This window comes from Carassius auratus, chromosome 25 (genome assembly GCF_003368295.1).
Source record: "Carassius auratus strain Wakin chromosome 25, ASM336829v1, whole genome shotgun sequence".
NCBI classification, from domain to species: domain Eukaryota; kingdom Metazoa; phylum Chordata; class Actinopteri; order Cypriniformes; family Cyprinidae; genus Carassius; species Carassius auratus.
The window spans coordinates 11,820,226-11,840,947 of record NC_039267.1 but is presented as its reverse complement, the minus strand read 5'-3'; the positions used below and the strand labels follow the sequence as shown (position 1 = coordinate 11,840,947).

The 20,722-nt window shown below is 38.3% G+C and overlaps 1 protein-coding gene across 2 annotated transcripts; it reads left to right on the top strand.

Annotated features, from left to right (window-relative positions):
* Positions 1-2,211: 2,211 nt before the first annotated feature.
* Positions 2,212-20,297, top strand: LOC113043331 (BTB/POZ domain-containing protein kctd15-like). Of its 2 annotated transcripts, none has more exons than XM_026202629.1 (5): positions 2,212-2,665; positions 4,696-4,871; positions 5,875-6,019; positions 12,368-12,673; positions 18,414-20,297. In XM_026202629.1, the coding sequence occupies exons 1-5, from the start codon at positions 2,654-2,656 to the stop codon at positions 18,570-18,572; spliced, it is 798 nt and encodes a 265-aa protein (XP_026058414.1). In that variant the 5' UTR covers positions 2,212-2,653; the 3' UTR covers positions 18,573-20,297. The 2 variants fall into 2 exon arrangements, with proteins under 2 accessions (XP_026058414.1, XP_026058415.1); XM_026202630.1 differs by lacking the exon at positions 2,212-2,665 and adding an exon at positions 2,672-2,972.
* The last annotated feature ends 425 nt before the right edge of the window (positions 20,298-20,722 follow it).

The window sequence follows — 20,722 nt, the reverse complement described above, 5'->3', positions numbered from 1 at the left end:
ATAAGTCCTCTGCCGCCTGGAGCAACTGCGGCTTTTTTAGCTCCACCCCCTCGTTACCCCCTCCTTATCTCACAGGGCCTGGGGCTTTGACATCCTGTTCTCTCACACAATCTACAGACTCAAAGGGCACATCAAATCAGCTACCATTTGTCACGTGGAAGACAGAACAAAGAAAATCCTCATTTTTCATTCTTCAGCACCAAAATCATATTTAAAAGGAAGGGGGGGTGAGAGAAAAATTATAGCTTTCCGTGTGATTGGGTTTTGGAATGAAAGGAGCTCGAGGCAAGAGAATGAGATCTGAAAGTAACTTTTACAAATTAAGTTATTACAAAAAGACTCTGGAAAATCTAATTACCAAAAGAAGTGTAGACAAAATGCAAACAGCATCAAAAATGTGGAAAGTTGTTGCAGGTGAGAAGGTGAGATGTTTGACGTAGCAGTTCACGTCCAGCAGATGGCGCTGTGGTCTAACGAGGAACACGGGCATCATCTGAAAACAACCTCCAAAAGAGAATATGTAGATTTATTTATGCGTTTATGAATGTTGCACAGGTATTACAGCGGTCTCTCTCGGCAACACAGTAGCTCAAGCCTTAAAACCTGTAATAATTCATCATACTAGAAATACATATAGCCTACATAAGAAATGAGCGGCTACATAGGCTAATTTAAATAATATCACACTATAATTTAAATACTATTAGTGGTTATGAATTAACAATGTTAATATTAATGTTAATAAAGTCCTACAGACCACTGAGACGAAATGAGTTCGTGTGAATTGTGAAAGTTTTAGATTTAGCTGCTATATGATGACCAGGACGCATTTGTTTTTCTGTCTTCAGGCTGTTTTGTTTGACTCGCTTGAATATAAGCTAAGCTAAACTGTAAGACCAGGGGTAGTAAGTGTTACTTAGATATATAGTTTGTCGGCATGATGCACATCATTGGGATAACCATTACTCCCCTCATCTCTCTGTAAATTAAGGAAATGAAGTGCAGGCGCTCGAGGCAACATTCTAAGCTATTTAAATCTTTAAATTTACATCTTCCTCCAGCGTCAAGTAATTGAACTAACTCCGGGCTTGTTTCTTTAATTGAACAAAAATATCTTGTCTTCCTGCTGCTCGTGTGATGTGGGAAACTAATTTCAGCCAAAGGCGAGAAAAATCCGCTCGTTAAGTCCAAATAATTTCGCAACATATTCCTGTATACAAACAGATTTGCTTTGCTGTGTTTTCACTTGAGAATGTGGGCTATTATGTCGAAGGTGATAACATTAGCTCTGTGCCAAAAGATTACTGGAGGTAGGCTAATTGGAAATAAATTTTAAAATTCAAATTTGTGACAAGAAAATGAAAGGGTTCTGTCTTTCCCTTTTGCATAACTGAAAACGGAATTGAAATGTAGCCTATTGCTATATAGCTAGGCCTATTTATTTATTTATGGAAATCTTAATTCAGAATTTTTCTCTGTTCGTATGTTGTTTGAATAAATAAAATTACAACTGCGTTTTAAAAGCGTTAAGGACAGGTCATAATATGTGTTTTTGTAATGTTTCATTTAAATGTACAAATCACGTTAATACACCCAAAGCGTCGTTTGTATTTGGAATTGGCTAATAATTTTCGTCTCAAACATTCGTATGAGTCTGACTTTATACTGACGTTTGAGAGCATCCTTTAAATATTTTCAGAATGTTACTAAACGTTCTAGTTTTCAGTTGGCGTCTTCGTGCTACGCTACCTAAGGAAACATTTTGGAAATGTTGAAAAAACGTTTTTTATTCGCTGCGTTTAGTTTGGTCACTGGTTGGCGCCAGATGTCAAGGTACAGAACATTTTAAGGAGAATTGTAACAATATTACAGTGGTCGAAAACATTCAAGTATCCTTTTTGTACAAATGTTTCAGCACAATGAGACTGTCTTCTACCTGAGAGCTGTGTGCCATCAAGCCAGACATCTCTATCTAGCCGCGCGCAAAAATTGAAATGGCGCGTTTGGCTCGAGGCGGTTGAGTGGGCGCCTTTTACAGAGGCACAATGCATATCGATATATGTCATTTAGTTTTCATGGCCAGCAGAACATTATTAGAGCGATGAGAGAAACATAAGACACCAAATTAAGAAGATGCATAATTTTAAGCCTGTAAGAAATCAACATTAATAAAAAAAATGCAGAATTCATGAATCAAAATACAGTGTATGTAATGCCGTTTAAAACAAAATATTGTTTCTCTTTTGCTCGCTGAAGGTTAGTCAAAGATATGCACACAGGTAACCTAGTAAACCGTTATCATGGCGCATGCACATACTATCTTTGTTCTGACGCGGCAATAAATGACGATTAATAAGAGTAAAACACATATATACGCATACTTCCAATTTTGAATAGCAAGATCAAATGTTGTTCTAGTTACTCGCCCCAGCTCAGGCAGGGTTGAGCTAATTGTAGCCTAATCCTGCCCCGGGGCGTTTGGAGAGCCTTGAGCAAGAATTCTTGTTCAGCTGTCCTCTGTTATTCGGGCTGGAACGCTGTGCCTTCAACGCACTCTCACGCTTCAACAAAAAGGGAGCAAGAAAGAAAAAAAGCCAGGCTAAGACACGCCACGATCGATGTTTTAAAGAGGGCTGAAGATACATTTACAGCTATGTCTTCCAAGGTAAGGACGCAGCCTTGACTGACTCCCCTGTGTAGCTTTTGTGGAAAGTGTCTATAGCAGTCTATGGTCTGTGTTTTAAGCGCGTTTTTAAAGCCACAGCGACCTATAAATAGCGCTGCGTTTACACCGGAGATAGATTTCGCTGGATTCTGAACGGAATTGTCGCCGGATTCTGTACGAGGAGCTCTTGGAGTGCCGAGAAAATATTACGAAAAAAGTTCTTTCTAAAGGACGAGCGACCTTCACCAGAGACAGTCTGCTAGAATCCTCCTCAGGTCGCGTCGGACATCCTAAAATGTTTGAAACGGTACGGTGGATTCTGTCAAATTCTCGAATGTTTCTCTGGCGCATCTTTGCGTTCGTTCTCGGTGTGTCGTGCTTTTGCAGTTTTAGATCAGGGAGGGCTGATTTGAGGATACAATGAGAGGTCAGAGCACTACTGTATGCCCAATGCGCACAGGAAGTGCGGTACACAGAGTTGTAGGGCTATTTTACGCACTCCGGGGACCTGGCGCAGTTTTTGACATCATAAACTATAATTCTTGACTTTGATGATAACTCATTTTTCACTCACACTCTTAAAGTTTGCTTCCGATTTAATGTGTGCAAGCTATACATGAAGAGTTCAGATGCACAAGCCTCTTTAAATGCCGTCTGATTTTTTTTTATTTTTTATCAGGGTGCTATATTCATGTTCAGTTATTTCACTTTAATGACTAAACCTAAACATAGGAACTTGATAAAAATAAAAATTTTAGATGTCATTTTGTCAAAAATATAGCCTATATATGGGTATATATTTTACGAACAATAAGTAGGCTAGGAAAATTTAGAGACGGACATCACTAAAACTAATGATAATTTGCAGTTACTAACTGAGTGAGATGTTGATTCATACCGCTTTGACGGATTCAGGGTTCATTCAGAGAAGACTCTGTCAGACTGATTGTAAGTTATGATTCTTTTTGAGTGATTCATTAAGAGAGTCATAAGAGTCGATTGTTCGATGTGGGACTATACTGGTTCAGCTGAATGGTTGCTTTTCGGATTTTACAAGAAATTTAGGCTATGATCCACTGATATTATTTTAATTTCATATATATATATATATATATATATATATATATATATATATATATATATATATATATATATATATAAAATTTTAACTTCACTATAGCTGACCAATTTCATTTTTGAGATTTATTTTTAAATCTAAGACTAAACACATGATACATCATCCTACACAGTATTATGTGAGTCTGATGTACTCCATGGGCACACATTGCTCCAGGCATAGTGCCTCTGGAAATGGGACTTTAACCATCTGTTAAGGCAGATTCGTTCGTTACTCCAAACAAAGGTCGATTCATGCCACAGTAGCAGTCAAGCATCATTTTAATGTAGAGCTGTAATTACTCAGGAGCGGACAATGACTTCAAATATATTAATGTTGCATTATTAAGAACCTTTTGCACTAACTAAAACTTTATTATGACGCAGCGTCATTTTGATTTTTATATTTGACCTTGAGGGAGTTCAAGTCTCATTTACCCTTCATTTTTGGCTTCAGTTCGAAATGTTGATTCATGTGCTCTCAGAAACTTTTAAAGAACTGAAAAGCTGCTGGTGAAGAGGTGTTTTGCATCTCACACATTCGCCCAATATCTTTAATTAGGAGTTTACACTTTTTCCCTCTCTTTCCCTGGAGGTAGACACCTACAGTACTAGGATCCATCCCTCTCTCTCTCTCTCTCTCGCTCTCCTTCTCTCCCTTTCGTGCTCGCTAATAAGCATCACTCCATTTCTCCCCTCCGGTTCTATGAAAAAAGGAGGGGGAAGAAAAACGGCAGGCAAATTTTCTTAATTAGACTTGTGGTGCTAATTCTTAAGGTAAAAACGCAATTTAAGAGAAGGTGTAAAAGTGATCTCCTGTGTGCTTGCAGGCCAGAATCGCACCTTAGATCTCAGAGATTGAACGGATGAGGGGAACCAGGAGCTGTTTATTTGATACTGTGCTGTTTGTGCAGGAGGGAAGGAGCATGTCTCGGCTGTCTTTGACCCGGTCCCCAGTGTCTCCTCTGGCCTCTCAGGGAATCCCACTGCCGGCTCAGCTGACTAAAGCGAACGCTCCAGTCCACATTGACGTAGGCGGGCACATGTACACCAGCAGTCTGGCCACCCTCACCAAATACCCAGACTCCAGGTAAGACCTGTTTTGATGCTAACCATTTTTTGGGGGTTTCTGGGATTGATGTTGACTTAAACTATGTATCATTGTCATGCTGAGCTGTCGTGAGAAGTTATGTTGTAGTTCTGTGATCCAACTTCATTTGTGCCTTTGCAGCAAACTAAATTTCCTTAATTTAGCAATGCATTTATGTATAGATAGATTAAAATGCTCTGAAAGCCACTTGTAGAGTCATGCAATTCCTACCTGCTGCATCCATCCCAACTGTAATCTACGGAGGTTTGCGGATGAAGTTAGGTAAAGGGACACCACCTGTTAGAGATGTTTGTGTGTGCAAGACGGGAAAAGAGTGTGAGAGTTTGCCACATCTGTTCAGGTTAACAGAGAGCATGGCTTGCTCTGATTTATTAATGGATATGGAGCGAGAGAGCAATGGGAAGGAGGGAGGAGAGGAAAATGGGGGGAGGGTGAAAAGCAGGCAGCATTTTAATTGCTTTTTGGAGAAAAAAAAAAAGAGAGGCTGAGATGAAAAACTAAGATTGCCTAAAGCTATATGGTGAAATTCTAACTGGGGGAACGGCAAGACCATATGAGAAAAGGAGCACCCGAGGCACAAAATGGGGAATTGGTTTTCTTATTAAGTGTTTTGCATCGGTTTCCAGAATGAGGGAGAGAAAGAAAGAACAGAAGAATGAAATAGGATGAGAGAATGAAATAAGAACATTTAGCAAAGATAAAGTCGATTCATCCGAAGAACAGAAATAGTGTACGACATGATTCCAAAAGCTTGACCCCATTTCAGCAATTAAATCAGGTTAGGTAATCAACTTGTACATTTGCCGTTAAACTTATTTCCAATGTAAAATGTGAAGTGAAAGCAGTTTTTTAGGGAATATATTTTACATTATTACATGATAAGAGCAAAATCATTCTTAATGTAGTGTAGTGCTTGCATTAAACTATAAAACTAAATACTTCTTTAAATTGAAAATCACTGATTTACATTTTTCCCCTCCAGAATCAGTCGCCTGTTCAACGGCACAGAACCGATTGTTTTGGACAGTCTGAAGCAGCATTATTTTATCGACAGAGATGGAGAGATATTCCGCTTCATCCTGAGCTACCTGAGAACCAGCAAACTGCTTCTTCCTGACGACTTCAAGGTAACGCTCAAAAACTTTTATTTAGTTCCTCTTTTAGCATCACATCAATAGCCTTGAGCTGAAACACGCAGAACGGACCCAGACAGAACTGCATGGCAGTTTTATTTGATTTCCATGTGTTCGGAATTATCTTAAGCTTTATGTCTCAGATATTCCTGGATGCTTGTTAAATACTACGCTTATCAATTTCCAAGGTTTGTCATGTGCTTTTACACCATTTTGAACATATTTATGTATCCTTTTCTTGGGACATTACTTGCAAAGTTTCTGCACTCTTCACTAAAACTACCTCAGATCGTCTTGAGATGAAGCTTCACAAACCTGAGCAATTGGATTTTTGTTGTATAACTTTTTCCTGGCAGAGATGGCTGGCAGGAAGTGAGACATCTTTGCATATTGATAAAAAAAAAAAAAACTTTCCACATTGGTGAAGTACATTTATAGCAAAATAAAACAAATAGCAATATAAGTTTATTACAAAATATAATAAAATTGAATAGAAAAAAGTCTTGAAGTACAATTTCTGATTTCAAACATACTTCTTAGTCATTCCTTTGCATATTGGTAGAAAACTTTCCAACTTGGCCTGTGAATGGCAAGCAAAAAAATGTATAATTCTAAGGATTAAATTTGCAAACATTCATAGCAAAATAAAATAAAAAATGGAATTAAAAAGAACCCTTAAGTCTTAGATGAACTTTAAAGTTTGACTTAAATAGTGTAAAATTAAATTTCTATATCACAAAAAGTTTGGCCTGATTTATTATAAATAAATAATACAATTAAATAAACCCTTAAGTCTAATGTTTAAATTCCCAAACATTAATAGCAAAATGAAATGAAATAAAATAAAATAAAAAATAAGAAAGAACCCTAAAGTCTAAGGTGGAGTTTAAAGCAGGACTCAAAATAGTGTGAAATGCAATTTCTGACTTCAAGCACACATAGTTATGAGTGTTTTCTTCAGTGCCAGCAGATAAACTGGTGAAGTATTATGCCCGTCTCAGTCAAAAATCAGATGGGTAAAGGTATATGTGTCAATGGGATTAATTAGGGTGAGACCAGTCATTTGTGCCTCAGGCTCGTGGCTAGCTTTCCTCTATTCTGCGAGACCGTTTGATAACAGAACATAAAATATGTAGCTGCACATAGGCACATCATTACATCCCATTATACTTAACTTTCGCCTATCAAGCCTCACAGTGCCTTGCCCTGCGCGAGTGGGAAAACTCGATGACTGTATGATCTCTGTTCAGCCACGGTTGGGTTTGAGGCCTACAGACCTTTCTTTTTCATCCAGAACCTAATGAGCCACTGCACAGTTTTGAATGAAGCCGTACTAAACTAAATGATGCATGTTGTCAGATTGAGCAGCACCTCCTGTGAGAGGTGATGGGATACGTTTGGTCTCCTCCCAGGTGTCTGTTACGTCTGTGAATTCATTAGACTCGACTTACTGTCTTAATTGAAAACATTTTGTTCTTCTAGAAGAGTTTGCACTTGAAAACCGTGCAGTGCATCTAGCTTCATTTGTCCATATGGATATGGCCTGAAGACTAAATTCGCTCTTCTGTCGGCCTTTGCTTTTACATTCTCTTTCGCAAAAGTGAGTCACAGAAGGAGTCCTGTTAAAACATACCCAGCCTTCGCTGCAGACCTGGGAAAGAAGCGCAGCTTGTTTTTCTTTGAATTAGCAAGAGCCCGAAGGCCTAAAGTCTCTGTATCCATGTTGTCAGCACCAGTATGGGCTAAAGAAAGGAACATAGGGAATAAAGAGGGAGAGAAAGAAGAGAGGCTGAGGGAGGGGTGTGGGTAAGAAAACAACTCCTTTTCTTGTGGTAATTGTAAAATAGCGTTGTGTCTGAGATGGTCGGTGCTATTGTTCTCTGTGGCGTAGCCTGCAGTGGAAAGAGTAGTCTTTCAGGGTGGGGATGAAGAGCCGGCAGGGTCGAGATCACAGCTATCTCTCACGGCCACCAGGCGCAGAACTCAACAATGCTAACAGAGTTTGGAGCAGAAATGGCTTTCAGGCCTCGTGTTTGTGGTCTGAGAGACCCCAAGGCCCTTTTAATATCTCAGAAAATATTAACATTGAAGTATCAGGTTAACGCTTCATGACTTTTCCTAATCTAATGAGAACTGGCAAAATTTGAACTTGATAACATCCATCAAACATCCTGCCTGAAAAAATTGACCATTTTCAGATTTTTTTTTTTTCTTGAAAATGTTTGCTTTAATAATATCAAACTATATCCTACTATTAATATCATATAAGAATCTGTCATTTTATTGGTCTTTAAATAGGTCAAAAGAATTGTGTATTATTTATATATAATCTCATCATTTTCATCCCCACCCTAATTTTTTTTAATTATTATGATTTTTGTGTGTTTTGTCATATTGAATCTTTTATACACACACACACACACACACACACACACACACACACACACACACACACACACACACACACACACACACACACACACACACACATATATATATATATATGTTTGTATTCATTTTAGTACCTCAAAGTGAGAAGCATTGCCTTGGCTACTAACTGTAATTATTTATATTTATTTTGTTTCAGAAATGTTTTTTATGGATTTAGTTTTACTTTATTTAATCATATATTTAGATTGAATTCAGGTAAAGGGGGACATTTTTTGGCAAAAGGGGGACATTTTTTGGGAAAAATGTCCAAGTCAATCCGAATTAACCCTATATATAGGCCATAATTTGTATTATTATTAAAAAATCTAAAGACAAAGCAAGTATGAACAGAGCATGAAGGTTTCATATTTAGATTTTTTTCTTTCAATCAAACTTGTAGTATTGTTAAAAATGAAGATAAGAAAAGCATGGATTGCTAAATAAAATCCGTGTTCATGCAGTATTACACAAGTGTTAACACCGCTAACTTTAGTTTATTATAAATTTTCTTCGAAATATGCCTATACCACCATGTTTACATGGAAATATTTAAATTTTTGCAGTGTTTTTAATGGCAGGACTGAGGCATGCTGCCATCTGGCTTAGTGCTGAATGAAAGGCCAGTGTAAGTGGGGTAAATGTGCTGGAGGGTGAAGGACGCCTCAGGCAGAGGCAGCAATCTGTGCTGTCCGACCAGAGTCTGTGAGTGAGGGGAGAGCCCGGGGGGCTTAACCCCACCCCCCCGCCCTGTCCTGGCTAAAGATGGGTCAGATGGGCACAATTGCTGTGTTGTTCTGGGTTCATGCTCAATGCTAAATAACATGTGCTTTGAAACATGCAGTATTCAGTCATCATGTGGTATTGAATCTTTTCTATAATTTTCTGTTATTATTAGTCCATCATGTCTTTCCTAGTGGAGAATTTAAATCTAAAAATATCTTTATAGTGATGAAAAATGACTAGTACATTTTTGTGTGTGTTTCTAATCTTTCTTTTGGTGGTTTGCTCCTTTGGTCATTCCTTTGGTTAATGGGTTGTTTGTGCATTTGTTTATTTATTTGTTTATTTGTAAGGCCATTAATTTGCTCACTTGATGGTTTCTTTGTTTTCTCATTAATTTGCTCACTTGGTGGTTTTTGCTCATTCGTTCGCCAGGGTTTCTGTGGGGTCTTAAAAAGTCTTAAATTTGACCTTAAAAATCCTGCAGAATCCCTGGTTCGCTCAATTGGTGGTTTGTTTGTTTGCACATTCTGTTTGTTTGTTTACTCGTTCTTTTTCTCACTTGATGTTTTGTTTGTTTACTCAATCGTTTGCTCACTTGATGTTTTGTTTGTTTACTCAATCGTTTGCTCACTTGATGTTTTGTTTGTTTACTCAATCGTTTGCTCACTTGATAGTTTTTTTTTTTGCTCATTTGTTCACTCGATGTTTTTTTTTTTTTTGCTCATTTGTTCGCTCACTTGATGGTTTGTTTGTTTGCTCATTTGTTCGCTCACTTGATGGTTTGTTTGTTAGCTCATTCGTTCGCTCACTTGATGGTTTGTTTTTTTTGCTCATTCGTTCACTCACTTGATGGTTTGTTCTTTTGCTCATTCATTTGCTCACTTGATGGTTTGTTTGTTTGCTCATTCGTTCACTCACTTGATGGTTTGTTTTTTTTGCTCATTCGTTCACTCACTTGATGGTTTGTTTGTTTGCTCATTTGTTCGCTCACTTGATGGTTTGTTTGTTTGCTCATTCATTTGCTCACTTGATGGTTTGTTTTTTGCTCATTCATTCACTCACTTGATGGTTTGTTTGTTTGCTCATTCATTCACTCACTTGATGGTTTGTTTTTTGCTCATTCATTCACTCACTTGATGGTTTGTTTGTTTGCTCATTTGTTCGCTCACTTGATGGTTTGTTTGTTTGCTCATTCATTCGCTCACTTGATGTTTTTTTTTTTGCTCATTCGTTCACTCACTTGATGGTTTGTTTTTTGCTCATTCGTTCACTCACTTGATGGTTTGTTTTTTGCTCATTCATTTGCTCACTTGATGGTTTGTTTTTTTTGCTCATTCGTTCACTCACTTGATGGTTTGTTTTTTGCTCATTCATTTGCTCACTTGATGGTTTGTTCTTTTGATAATTCGTTCGCTCACTTGATGAATTGTTTTTTTTGCTTATTCGGTTTGTTTACTCTTTCATTTTCTCACTTGACTGTTTGTTTACTCAATCGTTTGCTCACTTGATGGTTTGTTTGTTTGCTCATTCGTTCACTCACTTGATGGTTTGTTTGTTTGCTCATTCATTCACTCACTTGATGGTTTGTTTTTTGCTCATTCATTCACTCACTTGATGGTTTGTTTGTTTGCTCATTTGTTCGCTCACTTGATGGTTTGTTTGTTTGCTCATTCATTCGCTCACTTGATGTTTTTTTTTTTGCTCATTCATTTGCTCACTTGATGGTTTGTTTTTTTTGCTCATTCGTTCACTCACTTGATGGTTTGTTTTTTGCTCATTCATTTGCTCACTTGATGGTTTGTTTTTTTTGCTCATTCGTTCACTCACTTGATGGTTTGTTTTTTGCTCATTCATTTGCTCACTTGATGGTTTGTTCTTTTGATAATTCGTTCGCTCACTTGATGAATTGTTTTTTTTGCTTATTCGGTTTGTTTACTCTTTCATTTTCTCACTTGACTGTTTGTTTACTCAATCGTTTGCTCACTTGATGGTTTGTTTGTTTGCTCATTCGTTCACTCACTTGATGGTTTGTTTGTTAGCTCATTCGGTTTGTTTACGCATTCATTTTCTCACTTGATGGTTTGTTTGTTTGCTCATTCATTTTCTCACTTGATGGTTTGTTTGTTAGCTCATTCGGTTTGTTTACGCATTCATTTTCTCACTTGATGGTTTGTTTGTTTGCTCATTCATTTTCTCACTTGATGGTTTGTTTGTTTGCTCATTCATTTTCTCACTTGATGGTTTGTTTACTCAATCATTTGCTCACTTGATGGTTTGTTTGTTTGCTCATTCGTTCACTCACTTGATGGTTTGTTTGTTAGCTCATTCAGTTTGTTTGTTTACTCATTCATTTTCTCACTTGATGGTTTGTTTCTTTACGCATTCATTTTCTCACTTGATTTGTTTGTTTGCTCATTTGTTCGATCACTTGATGGTTTGTTTTGCTCATTCGTTCGCTCACTTGATGGTTTGTTTGTTTGTTTGCTCATTCGTTTACTCACTTGATGGATTGTTTGTTTGTTCATTTGTTTGCTCACTTGGTGGTTTGTTCATTTGCTAATTTATTCACTCACTTAGTGGTTTGTTTGTTAATTTGTTTACTCACTTGATGGTTTGTGTGTTGTTTGATCATTCGTTTACTCACTTGATGGATTGTTTGTTTGCTCATTCATTTGCTCACTTGGTGGTTTGTTAATTTACTCATCTGTTCACTCACTTAGTGGTTTGTTTGCTCATTCATTCAATGTCTTGGTTGTTTGTTTGCTCATTTATTCTTTAACTTGGTGGTGTTTGCTCATTTGTTTGCTCACTTGGTGGTTTGTTTATTTGCTGATTAATTTGCTTGGTGTTTGTTTATATTCTTGAGACATTTGCTCAGTGGGTTGTTTTTCAGTCATTAGTTTGAGCATTTTTGGTCTGCTTTTTCATTCATTCACTAAATAACTGGTTCATTTTTGTTATAAACTTGTAATAAACATGGTTGTTTAGTCATTATTTTTTACATTTGTTTGTTTTCTTATTTGTTCACCCATTTTTTTGTTCATTTGCTCAATGAGTTGTTGTATTTTTTGCTCATTCATTCATGTGTTTGTAAAAAAATGTTTTTCTGGTCATTCAGTCATTTGCTTGATGGTTTATTTGTTTTTTTCTTTGTGTGCATGTATTCACATCCATGTGTTGTTCCTGCAGGAGTTCCAGCTGTTGTACGAGGAGGCTCGGTATTACCAGCTGACGCCCATGGTGAAAGAGCTGGATCGCTGGAAACAGGACCGGGAGCAGCGGCGGACAGCTCAGCCCTGCGAGTGCCTGGTGGTGCGGGTGACCCCTGACCTAGGCGAGAGGATTGCCATCAGTGGGGACAAGGCCCTCATAGAGGAAATTTTCCCAGAGACAGGGGATGTCATGTGCAATTCAGTCAATGCTGGCTGGAACCAGGATCCAACCCACGTTATTCGCTTTCCACTGAATGGCTACTGCAGGCTCAACTCTGTGCAGGTACAGCATTGTCATCGAGTACTACTAAAACAGTATTTGATGGTCATCACTGAGCAATACACTTCTGTTCAAAAGTTGGGGATCAGTAAGATATTTTTTCAATGTTTTTGAAAGTCTCACCATGACTGCATTTATTTTATCAAAAATACTCTAATCAAATATCATTACAAGTTAAACTAACCATTTTCTAGTTGATTTTATATATATAGTGTCACGTGATGCTTCAGAAATCATTCTAATATGCTGAATTGTTGCAGCAAGTCTTATCATGTTTTGTAACGATGTATTTTCTGTCACTCATGATGAAGTTAATATATCCTTGCTAAATATAAGTTCTTTCAAATAACCAAGAAAAAGTCATGATCCAAACTTTTAAACGGCAGTGTATACTTATACTAAAACATTTGATTGATTAATTAATATGTCACAATAAAAAAATGCAACTGAAAGTATTTTTTGACTACAACAGACAAGTTAGAAATGCTGGTTTGAACCTGGAGTGCAACATCACAATCCCCCAAAAAATGTCAAAAAAATAAATAATAATAATAATCAATTTTAATAATGAAATGGCATTCTTTTAAATTTATACTGTCAATCATTTTTTTTTGCCATATTTGCTGAACTTGAAAGTTTTGACTTGTACTTTGGTTGATTGCTGTGATATTGAGCGTGCTGTGCTGATGTGTCTCGGAGGCAGCTCGTCTGCCTCCTGCCAACCAGAAGAGATGTGCGAGGGTGAAAGATGTAGTAGACAGGTGTGGATGAAGGTGTGGCTCCACAGCTGCAGAGGTGCAGTTATGCCCCATGTCACCTTCTCAAATTTGCCACGATTTGGCTGTTTGAAAGGTGCTAAAACAAACACACATCCTGGCGTACACACAGACACATCCAAATACATACGTTTTATAATGTCCAGTACCTTGAATCCTGGAGGCGATGCTAATGTGGGGAATATGTAGTCATGAAACTGAGAGGAGAAGAGAGGGAAATGATATGCATAATTTATTTTTAACTCGTCCTTAAGACAAATCTCTTCGTTTGAAAAAATGCTCCAACATTTCTGTGCCCGAAGCGTTTTAAACACACTTGCTACATTTTTAATACTGTACTTTGGTTTCTTTGATCAACCTAAACTGGTTTACACTACTTTTTAATACATGCCTAATTGACTTACTGTATAACTAATTAGTGTGTCTGATAACACTTATTTTTTGCACACTTAACTGACTGAATCATGCAGTGTTTTTTTTTTTTTCAAGTGCGTCTTTGTCACATCTCGGGTGTTCACGAAAACCCACCTATGAAATATGAGAAGATAGATCAGAGAGGAATGACGGAAGACGAGAGAGATGGAAAAAGACAGAGAGAGCCAGTTTGTTGCCAAGAAATTGTAGCCGTTTACTGTAAGAAAGTTAGTAAGTGATGCAACCATCAGCGCAGTGAGTGTAATGTCAAAATCATAAGCCTTCAGATATCGACGCCTGAATACTTGAGAGACTTGTGACACTCTATATATGTTCATTGCATATTTAGTAAGAGCTCTAGATATGGATGTATTTTATCAAATGAATGGATTAAATACAAATTAAAGGTATATTTCATCCAGATTGGTATACAAAAAGAAGATACTGTTTTTGATCATACAATGAAAGTCAATGGACTCTGAACTCAATAAATGATCAGCAAACACTGAGGCATTTTTTTCGAAATCATCTTTTTTTCATGAGGGTGAGTAAATCGTGATACAGATTTTATTTATCGGTGGACTATCCCTTTAAGACAAATTTTCGAAAACCCTGTGGTAAAAGTTTGAAAATCGCACAAAAAGAACTTCAAAGTCTAACGTTTTGCTTCTGTAACACTGATGCAACCGAGACCTCACACAAGCATTAATGTTGATATATGTTCTTGAAAAGATGCTTCAAAACGCAATCTTTCTTTGCGCACGGTAGGCGCTTGAATCATCTGCTTATGTCTTTCATACCTCATCTGTGCGTAAGTCATAAGAAGCGTTCATTTCCTCTACAAGTTTCTCCGCAGCCTCAGCTTCCAAAGTGAGGATAAGGGTGGACATTTTTTCTCAGGCCCTGTACAGTTCAACTGATTCCTTCGTCTTCGTCTTCTTTTTTTTTTTTCTGCGGAGGGACTTTTATCTGGCTCTGTAGCCCCGAGCCAGAACTTTCATTTTCATGTGAAGCACACTTGAAAGAAGTGCAGGAGTAAGTGAATACTCAAGGCTGCATGTATTGAATTTCAAAAAAATCTACAAGCACTCCAACAGATAAAACATTTCGTTGGCTTTTTGCGGCGGCGGGAATGACAGCGACAGCCCAGAGACGGCTCTCAGTGAGGGATCTCTGACAGTAGCTGAGATTGTGTGTATTGGGTTTGTAATGAAAGAGCCGGGCGGCTTCAGTGTGGGCTGTCAGTGGGGGAGCCTATTCTCATTTGACTCCGCATCAAACCCCTGTAAACAGCCCAGGGGATGTCTGCTCGCTCCTTCTCATCCCGGGTGGATGGTCTGGAGTGAGAAACGTCTGAGGGTAATGCAAGCGTGAAGTTGTTGATAGCACTGTTACTGAGATTGCACATTTTAAACGCGTCTTGATGCAACTATGTGAAGTGCTGATAGAGTGGCATAAATAGGAGTTTACCTCCAGAAAACTCATACTGAGTTTCTAATATTCAACAGAGAACTTGAACTCAAAATACTGGCAAAAATGTGTGTTAGGTCCTAGAGAGACTGTTGCAGGTGTCGTCTAAATGCAATTATCGGAAGTGCTGATGGAGGAGCATGAATTGGAGTTTATTTTATGCTAAAATCCCTGAATAAAACGCCACTGGTTTCTATTAGGTCCTGGAGAAATGGTGCCAGGAGGGGTTGCCATCTTGATGCAATTATGTGAAGCATAAATTGTTTACTCCAAAAACTCCAAAAAAGAACTTCTCAATACTAACAGAGAAGCTCCGGAAAGTTTCAACATGGCATTTGTCTTGATGCGACTATATGAAGCACTGATAGAGAGGCAGAAATAGAGTTTGCTTTGAGAATATTGATAATTGTCCCTGGTTTCTCCCAGGTCCTGTAGAGACTGTTGCAGATGGGTTCTGTCTGGTGCCGTCTTGATACATTTACGCGAAGTACCGATACTTTTACGCGAAGTACCGATACCTTTACGTGAAGTACCGATACCTTTGCATGAATACTAGGATATTACTTCGTTAAATTTATGGAGAACATCTCAAAAACTAAAACACTCCCCTGTTTTCTTTTAGGTCCTAGAGAGACAGTTCCAGAATGGGTTGCTATCTTGATGCAATTATGCAAAGAGTAGCGTAAATTGTTTCCTCCAAAACTCTACATTTTCTCAGATTTAACAAAGATCTTCTCTAAATAATAAAAATGCACCTTGTCTCTTGTGAGTCCTGGAGCAAACAGTATCAGAAACCTTCAAAATGGAATTTGTCTTGATGCATCTATGAAGCTCTGATAGAGAGGCACAAATCATACAGAATTTCTTATATTCAGTGGAGCTGGAAATACTGAGAGAAATGATCTTGTGCCGCGTTTCCACCGAAATTACCCGGAACATTTGTACCAGGAACTTTTTTTCCCAGGAACTTTTTTCCCCCCAGACCTGTTGCTTTCTGCGTTTCCACCGCGGTGTAAAGTACCAGGTAGATTAGGCAAATAGACTGGTGACGTAGGTCTGCGCGCGTTTCTCAATACAAAGTACCGCTGATTAAAAAAAAAAAAGTACGCTGATTTTGGACGTGCATCCTCCGTAGTTGCTTCAGACTTTGTGCATTCCTCTCGGGAGTGTGATGTCCGCGACGACGCAAGTCCGGTAAATCTATAAACAGCAGCATACTTGATAACTTCAGTCTGCTCGTCATGGCTACTGCAATTTTCCTTACTGTATATTTACAATAAAACGAAATATGATATCAAATACCACTGCCTCCTTTCGTTTTCATTTAAGCATAATAACAACTGCAGAAATGTACTTAGTTCAGGGAAATGTGTATATGCAGCCATTACAATGAAACGAAATATTATATAAATTTGCCTTTTTTATTTTCATTTTAACATATAGATAAATTGAATACAGACCAAAGAAAACCTGTTAGATATACCCCGCAGCTGAATTATATGTTATGTTTAACCACTAAAGAGACATCAGAGCCAGCGGCACATATCAGAAGGTCTATCCCAGGAGAGGCTGCTTCTCGGCGGATACATGAGGACTGAGCTCCCGCTGATCGAGTGGAGCTCACCGTCTACGAGATCGGCGAAACACATTTTTAAATAGGCGCTGTCTTTATAAATAAACCATAGATTTGAGTTTTAAACAACTACATTCTCGCCTGAAATACTTTTAAAATTACATTTCATGACACAATAACAGTAATATTTGAAAATTATCCGAATAAATGGTGTTTGAACTCAACCAATGCTGCGTGAACTCAGATCGCTTTGGCTACTGCAATTTTCCCCTCAGTGTATTTACAATAAAACGAAATAGGACATAAAATACCACTGCCTCCTTTCATTTTCATTTAAACATAATAACAGCTGCAGAAATATACTTAGTTCAGGGATAAGTGTGACGTTATATACAGCCATTACAATGAAAGAAATATTATATAGACTTGCCTTTTTATTTTCATTTTAACATATAGATAAATTGAATACAGACCAAAGAAAACCTGTTAGATTTACCCCGCAGCTGAATTATATTTTATGTTTAACCACTAAAGACACATCAGAGCCAGCGGCACATATCAGAAGGTCTATCCCAGGAAAGGCTGCTCACTGCGGATACATGAGGACTGAGCTCCCGCTGATCGAGTGGAGCTCACCGTCTACGAGATCGGCGAAACACATTTTTAAATAGGCGCTGTCTTTATAAATAAACAACAGATTTGAGTTTCAAACAACTACATTCTCGCCTGAAATACTTTTAAAATTACATTTCATGACACAATAACAGTAATATTTTGAAAATGTTGATCAGAATAAATGGTGGTTGAACTCAACCAATGCTGCGTGAACTCAACCAATCAGCATGTTTAGCGCCAAAGTCCCGCCCCCGAAAGTTCCGGAACTTTAAAAAAAGTACCACCTCGCCAGCAGGGACTTTCTAGGGGGCATTTTTTTACCCGGAACTTTTATTTAGTTCCTGGTTCCTGCGGTGGAAACACACCAAGTACCGGACCAAGTCCCTAGTTCCTGGGTAAAGTTCCTGCGGTGGAAACGCGGCTTCGGTTTCTCTTAGGTCCTAGAGAGACTGTTGCAGGTGGTTTCGTCTTGATGCAATCATGATACGAGGAGCATGGGAGTTTATTTTATGGAAAGCATAATCTTGAAGTACTAATAAAAACACTGGTTCCATCTAGGTCCTGTAGAGACTGACTGCAAATGGTTTCAGTCTTGAGCCATCTTGATACATCTATGTGAAGTGATGATACCATTCATTTATTTTACGGGAAACTTTATCTCAAAATACAAAAAAAAAATAATATCCAATGGTTTAGTTTATATCCCTAAAAGGGTTCAGAATTGTATCTATGATTTGTTTATAAAAGAGCAAACATTTTCTCTGTTTTTTCCTTGGTCCCGTAGTGTTCGGTATGGGGGAGTCTTGTCCCATTTAGGTGTAGTACTGATACAGAGGTTCTCAAATTGTGTGGAAAACTTCTCAAAATACTCAAAAATGTCCCTGGTTTCTCCTAGGTCCTGGAGAGACTGTTCCAGAAAGGCTTCAGCATGGTGGCGTCGTGCGGTGGGGGTGTGGACTCCTCCCAGTTCAGTGAATACATCCTGAGTCGGGAAGACAGACGGTGTCAGACCAGCCACACGCCCATCAGGATAAAACAGGAGCCTCTGGACTAGCCAGCTCTTGTGTTAACCATGAACACCTCAGTCTGCTTTCGAAAAAAAAGAAAAAGAAAAAAAAAAAGCCAGCAGACAAGTAGAAGACTTAATTTTCAAGAACAGTTTGCTTCAACTCTTCGGACTTCAAGAGGACTGAAATCTTAGTAAATGTATTTAATCACCAACCCCAAATCTACTCCAAAAATGCTTTACAAACCCAAGCGAGGCACAGGATGGATTTTCATCTGCTGACCTCCAGTTGAACTTTTTAGCCTTTTCTTCGGCTCCAGTCATGAAAAATGCATCCATAGATCTATATTTCCACAGTACAGATCCATATAAGTTCGCTGTTGTATGTGCATAAAAGAGGAACTCAAGGAAGTTGCATTCATGACGAGCGCAGCTTCTGGCTAAAACACTTTCAAATGATGCAGCAGTCTGATCTCCAAGCTCCCGGGGCGAAATTAACCACAAAATACAAAGTCTGTCCTCTGATCCATTTTTAATCTAGATATCTAATGTTCCCATTTTCCAGTCTCATCTATGTAAATCAGTTCTTTTATGACCTACAGGTTTATTGCTGTTGTCTCACTACATGAAGGATACGAGAGCAGTTCTCAGAAGTCATTTGGTTGTAAGTGCGGTCTGAATTCAGCCGCATAGACGCTTTGACTTGAGGCTACGCGGCGGCTAAAGCAGACGGTCTGGTAATGCATTCAGCGCTGGGCAGCGAGGCTTTTTGTTTGAGCATGTCTAAAGGGAAACCTGGACTCATGTGGGAGGCTTTTCTGATGGCATTGCTAAATCCTCTACTTTTTTTTTTTTGTGTGCCCGTTTTCTTCAAAACTAGCCCTGAACTAGTTGCTAGTTCATTACAAATAAATGCTTTGAGTAAACAGTTAAAAAGTAAAGTCCAAAACAGCATCTTGTTTAATGAAGGCACCTTTTGGAAAAATGAGATTAGTCAGATTGTTAATGAATGCAACAAATTCAGGGGGCGATACTCGGACCGTTTGAGAAGATGGGAATTACTGTGCCCCTCAAGGCCTGGAGACGGAGGGGCTATGGGTCAGACTTCTCTTCAGGAGTTAAGGTCACTTTCCCACAATCCCTTTCACTCACTCTCCCTTAGCAAAACAGCGCAATCAGAGCCAGTCAGAGAAAGACTGAGGGAGAATAAACTTGAAAGGTTAACTTGGTGGCTGGTAAACAGACTGAATTGCATAATGTATTGTAAAAAGGCACATTTAATAAGAGTTCTTTGCCTCGCAATTTCAAACAGGAGGGTCACTGAAATGTCAGATATGTTGTTATGCTAAGTGTTGTCTTAATTGACCAGCTTTTCTTTTGAGATTTTCTTGATTTTTTTTGTACATAAAGGCTCACGAATGCTTTGCAGGCCCCACTAAATGCAGCTTATCTCGCTGCATCGCAACTGCCACTTGGTTTTCGATTTCATGGACGATAACATTACAAAGACGATTATTGGAGAAGCTGCGTCGGACGTTACATAAATCTTAATTGAAATACTGCTCTAATGGATGTTGTGTCAAGATGTATATTGCAGTATGGTCCAAATGTATATTATTTAAATAAAAACATTTTTTTTTGTAATGGATTGTTATTAATATGAATCTTAGTCGTATGTCAGGCATGTGTTTATTTGAATTGTAACTTTTTTTGTAATCTGTGTTGACAAAAACTTTTAATAAATTGTTGGAGTTCTTTCCCTATTTTAAACCACTGGCAGCATGCATGTGAATGTGTCGGAAAACCTAGTCAGGGTAGTCTAAAACCTCACTATGAAATGGAAGATCTTTTAGTATTGTGATGTACATTTGAGTAAATCTTCAGAAGAGAAAAAAAGAATTGTGGGGACTTGGTTCTGTCGGTTAGTTGTGAATTGGATGGAGGCAGATCTGAACGTGAACTTGCAGTCAATTGTAAGAAAGAGGCAGAGTTTCAACAGACTTAATGATTGGAGAAATATGGCACATATGGCTCACCCTCACCCTCATGTCGTTCCAAACCTGTAAGAGTTTCCGTTTATCTTCGGACCTCAGATTAAGATATTTTTGATGGGTCAGAAAGCTCTCGGATTTCATCAGAAATATCTTCATTTGTGTTTCGAAGGTAAACAAAGGTCTTGCAGATCTGGAACGCCACGA

What these genes read in the sequence shown, in the direction of transcription:
- LOC113043331 (XM_026202629.1), top strand. An exon ending in TTCTTCCTGACGACTTCAAG is followed by an intron (nt 6,020 to 12,367) that starts GTAACGCTCAAA and finishes TTGTTCCTGCAG; the next exon opens with GAGTTCCAGCTGTTGTACGA. An exon ending in GCAGGCTCAACTCTGTGCAG is followed by an intron (nt 12,674 to 18,413) that starts GTACAGCATTGT and finishes GGTTTCTCCTAG; the next exon opens with GTCCTGGAGAGACTGTTCCA.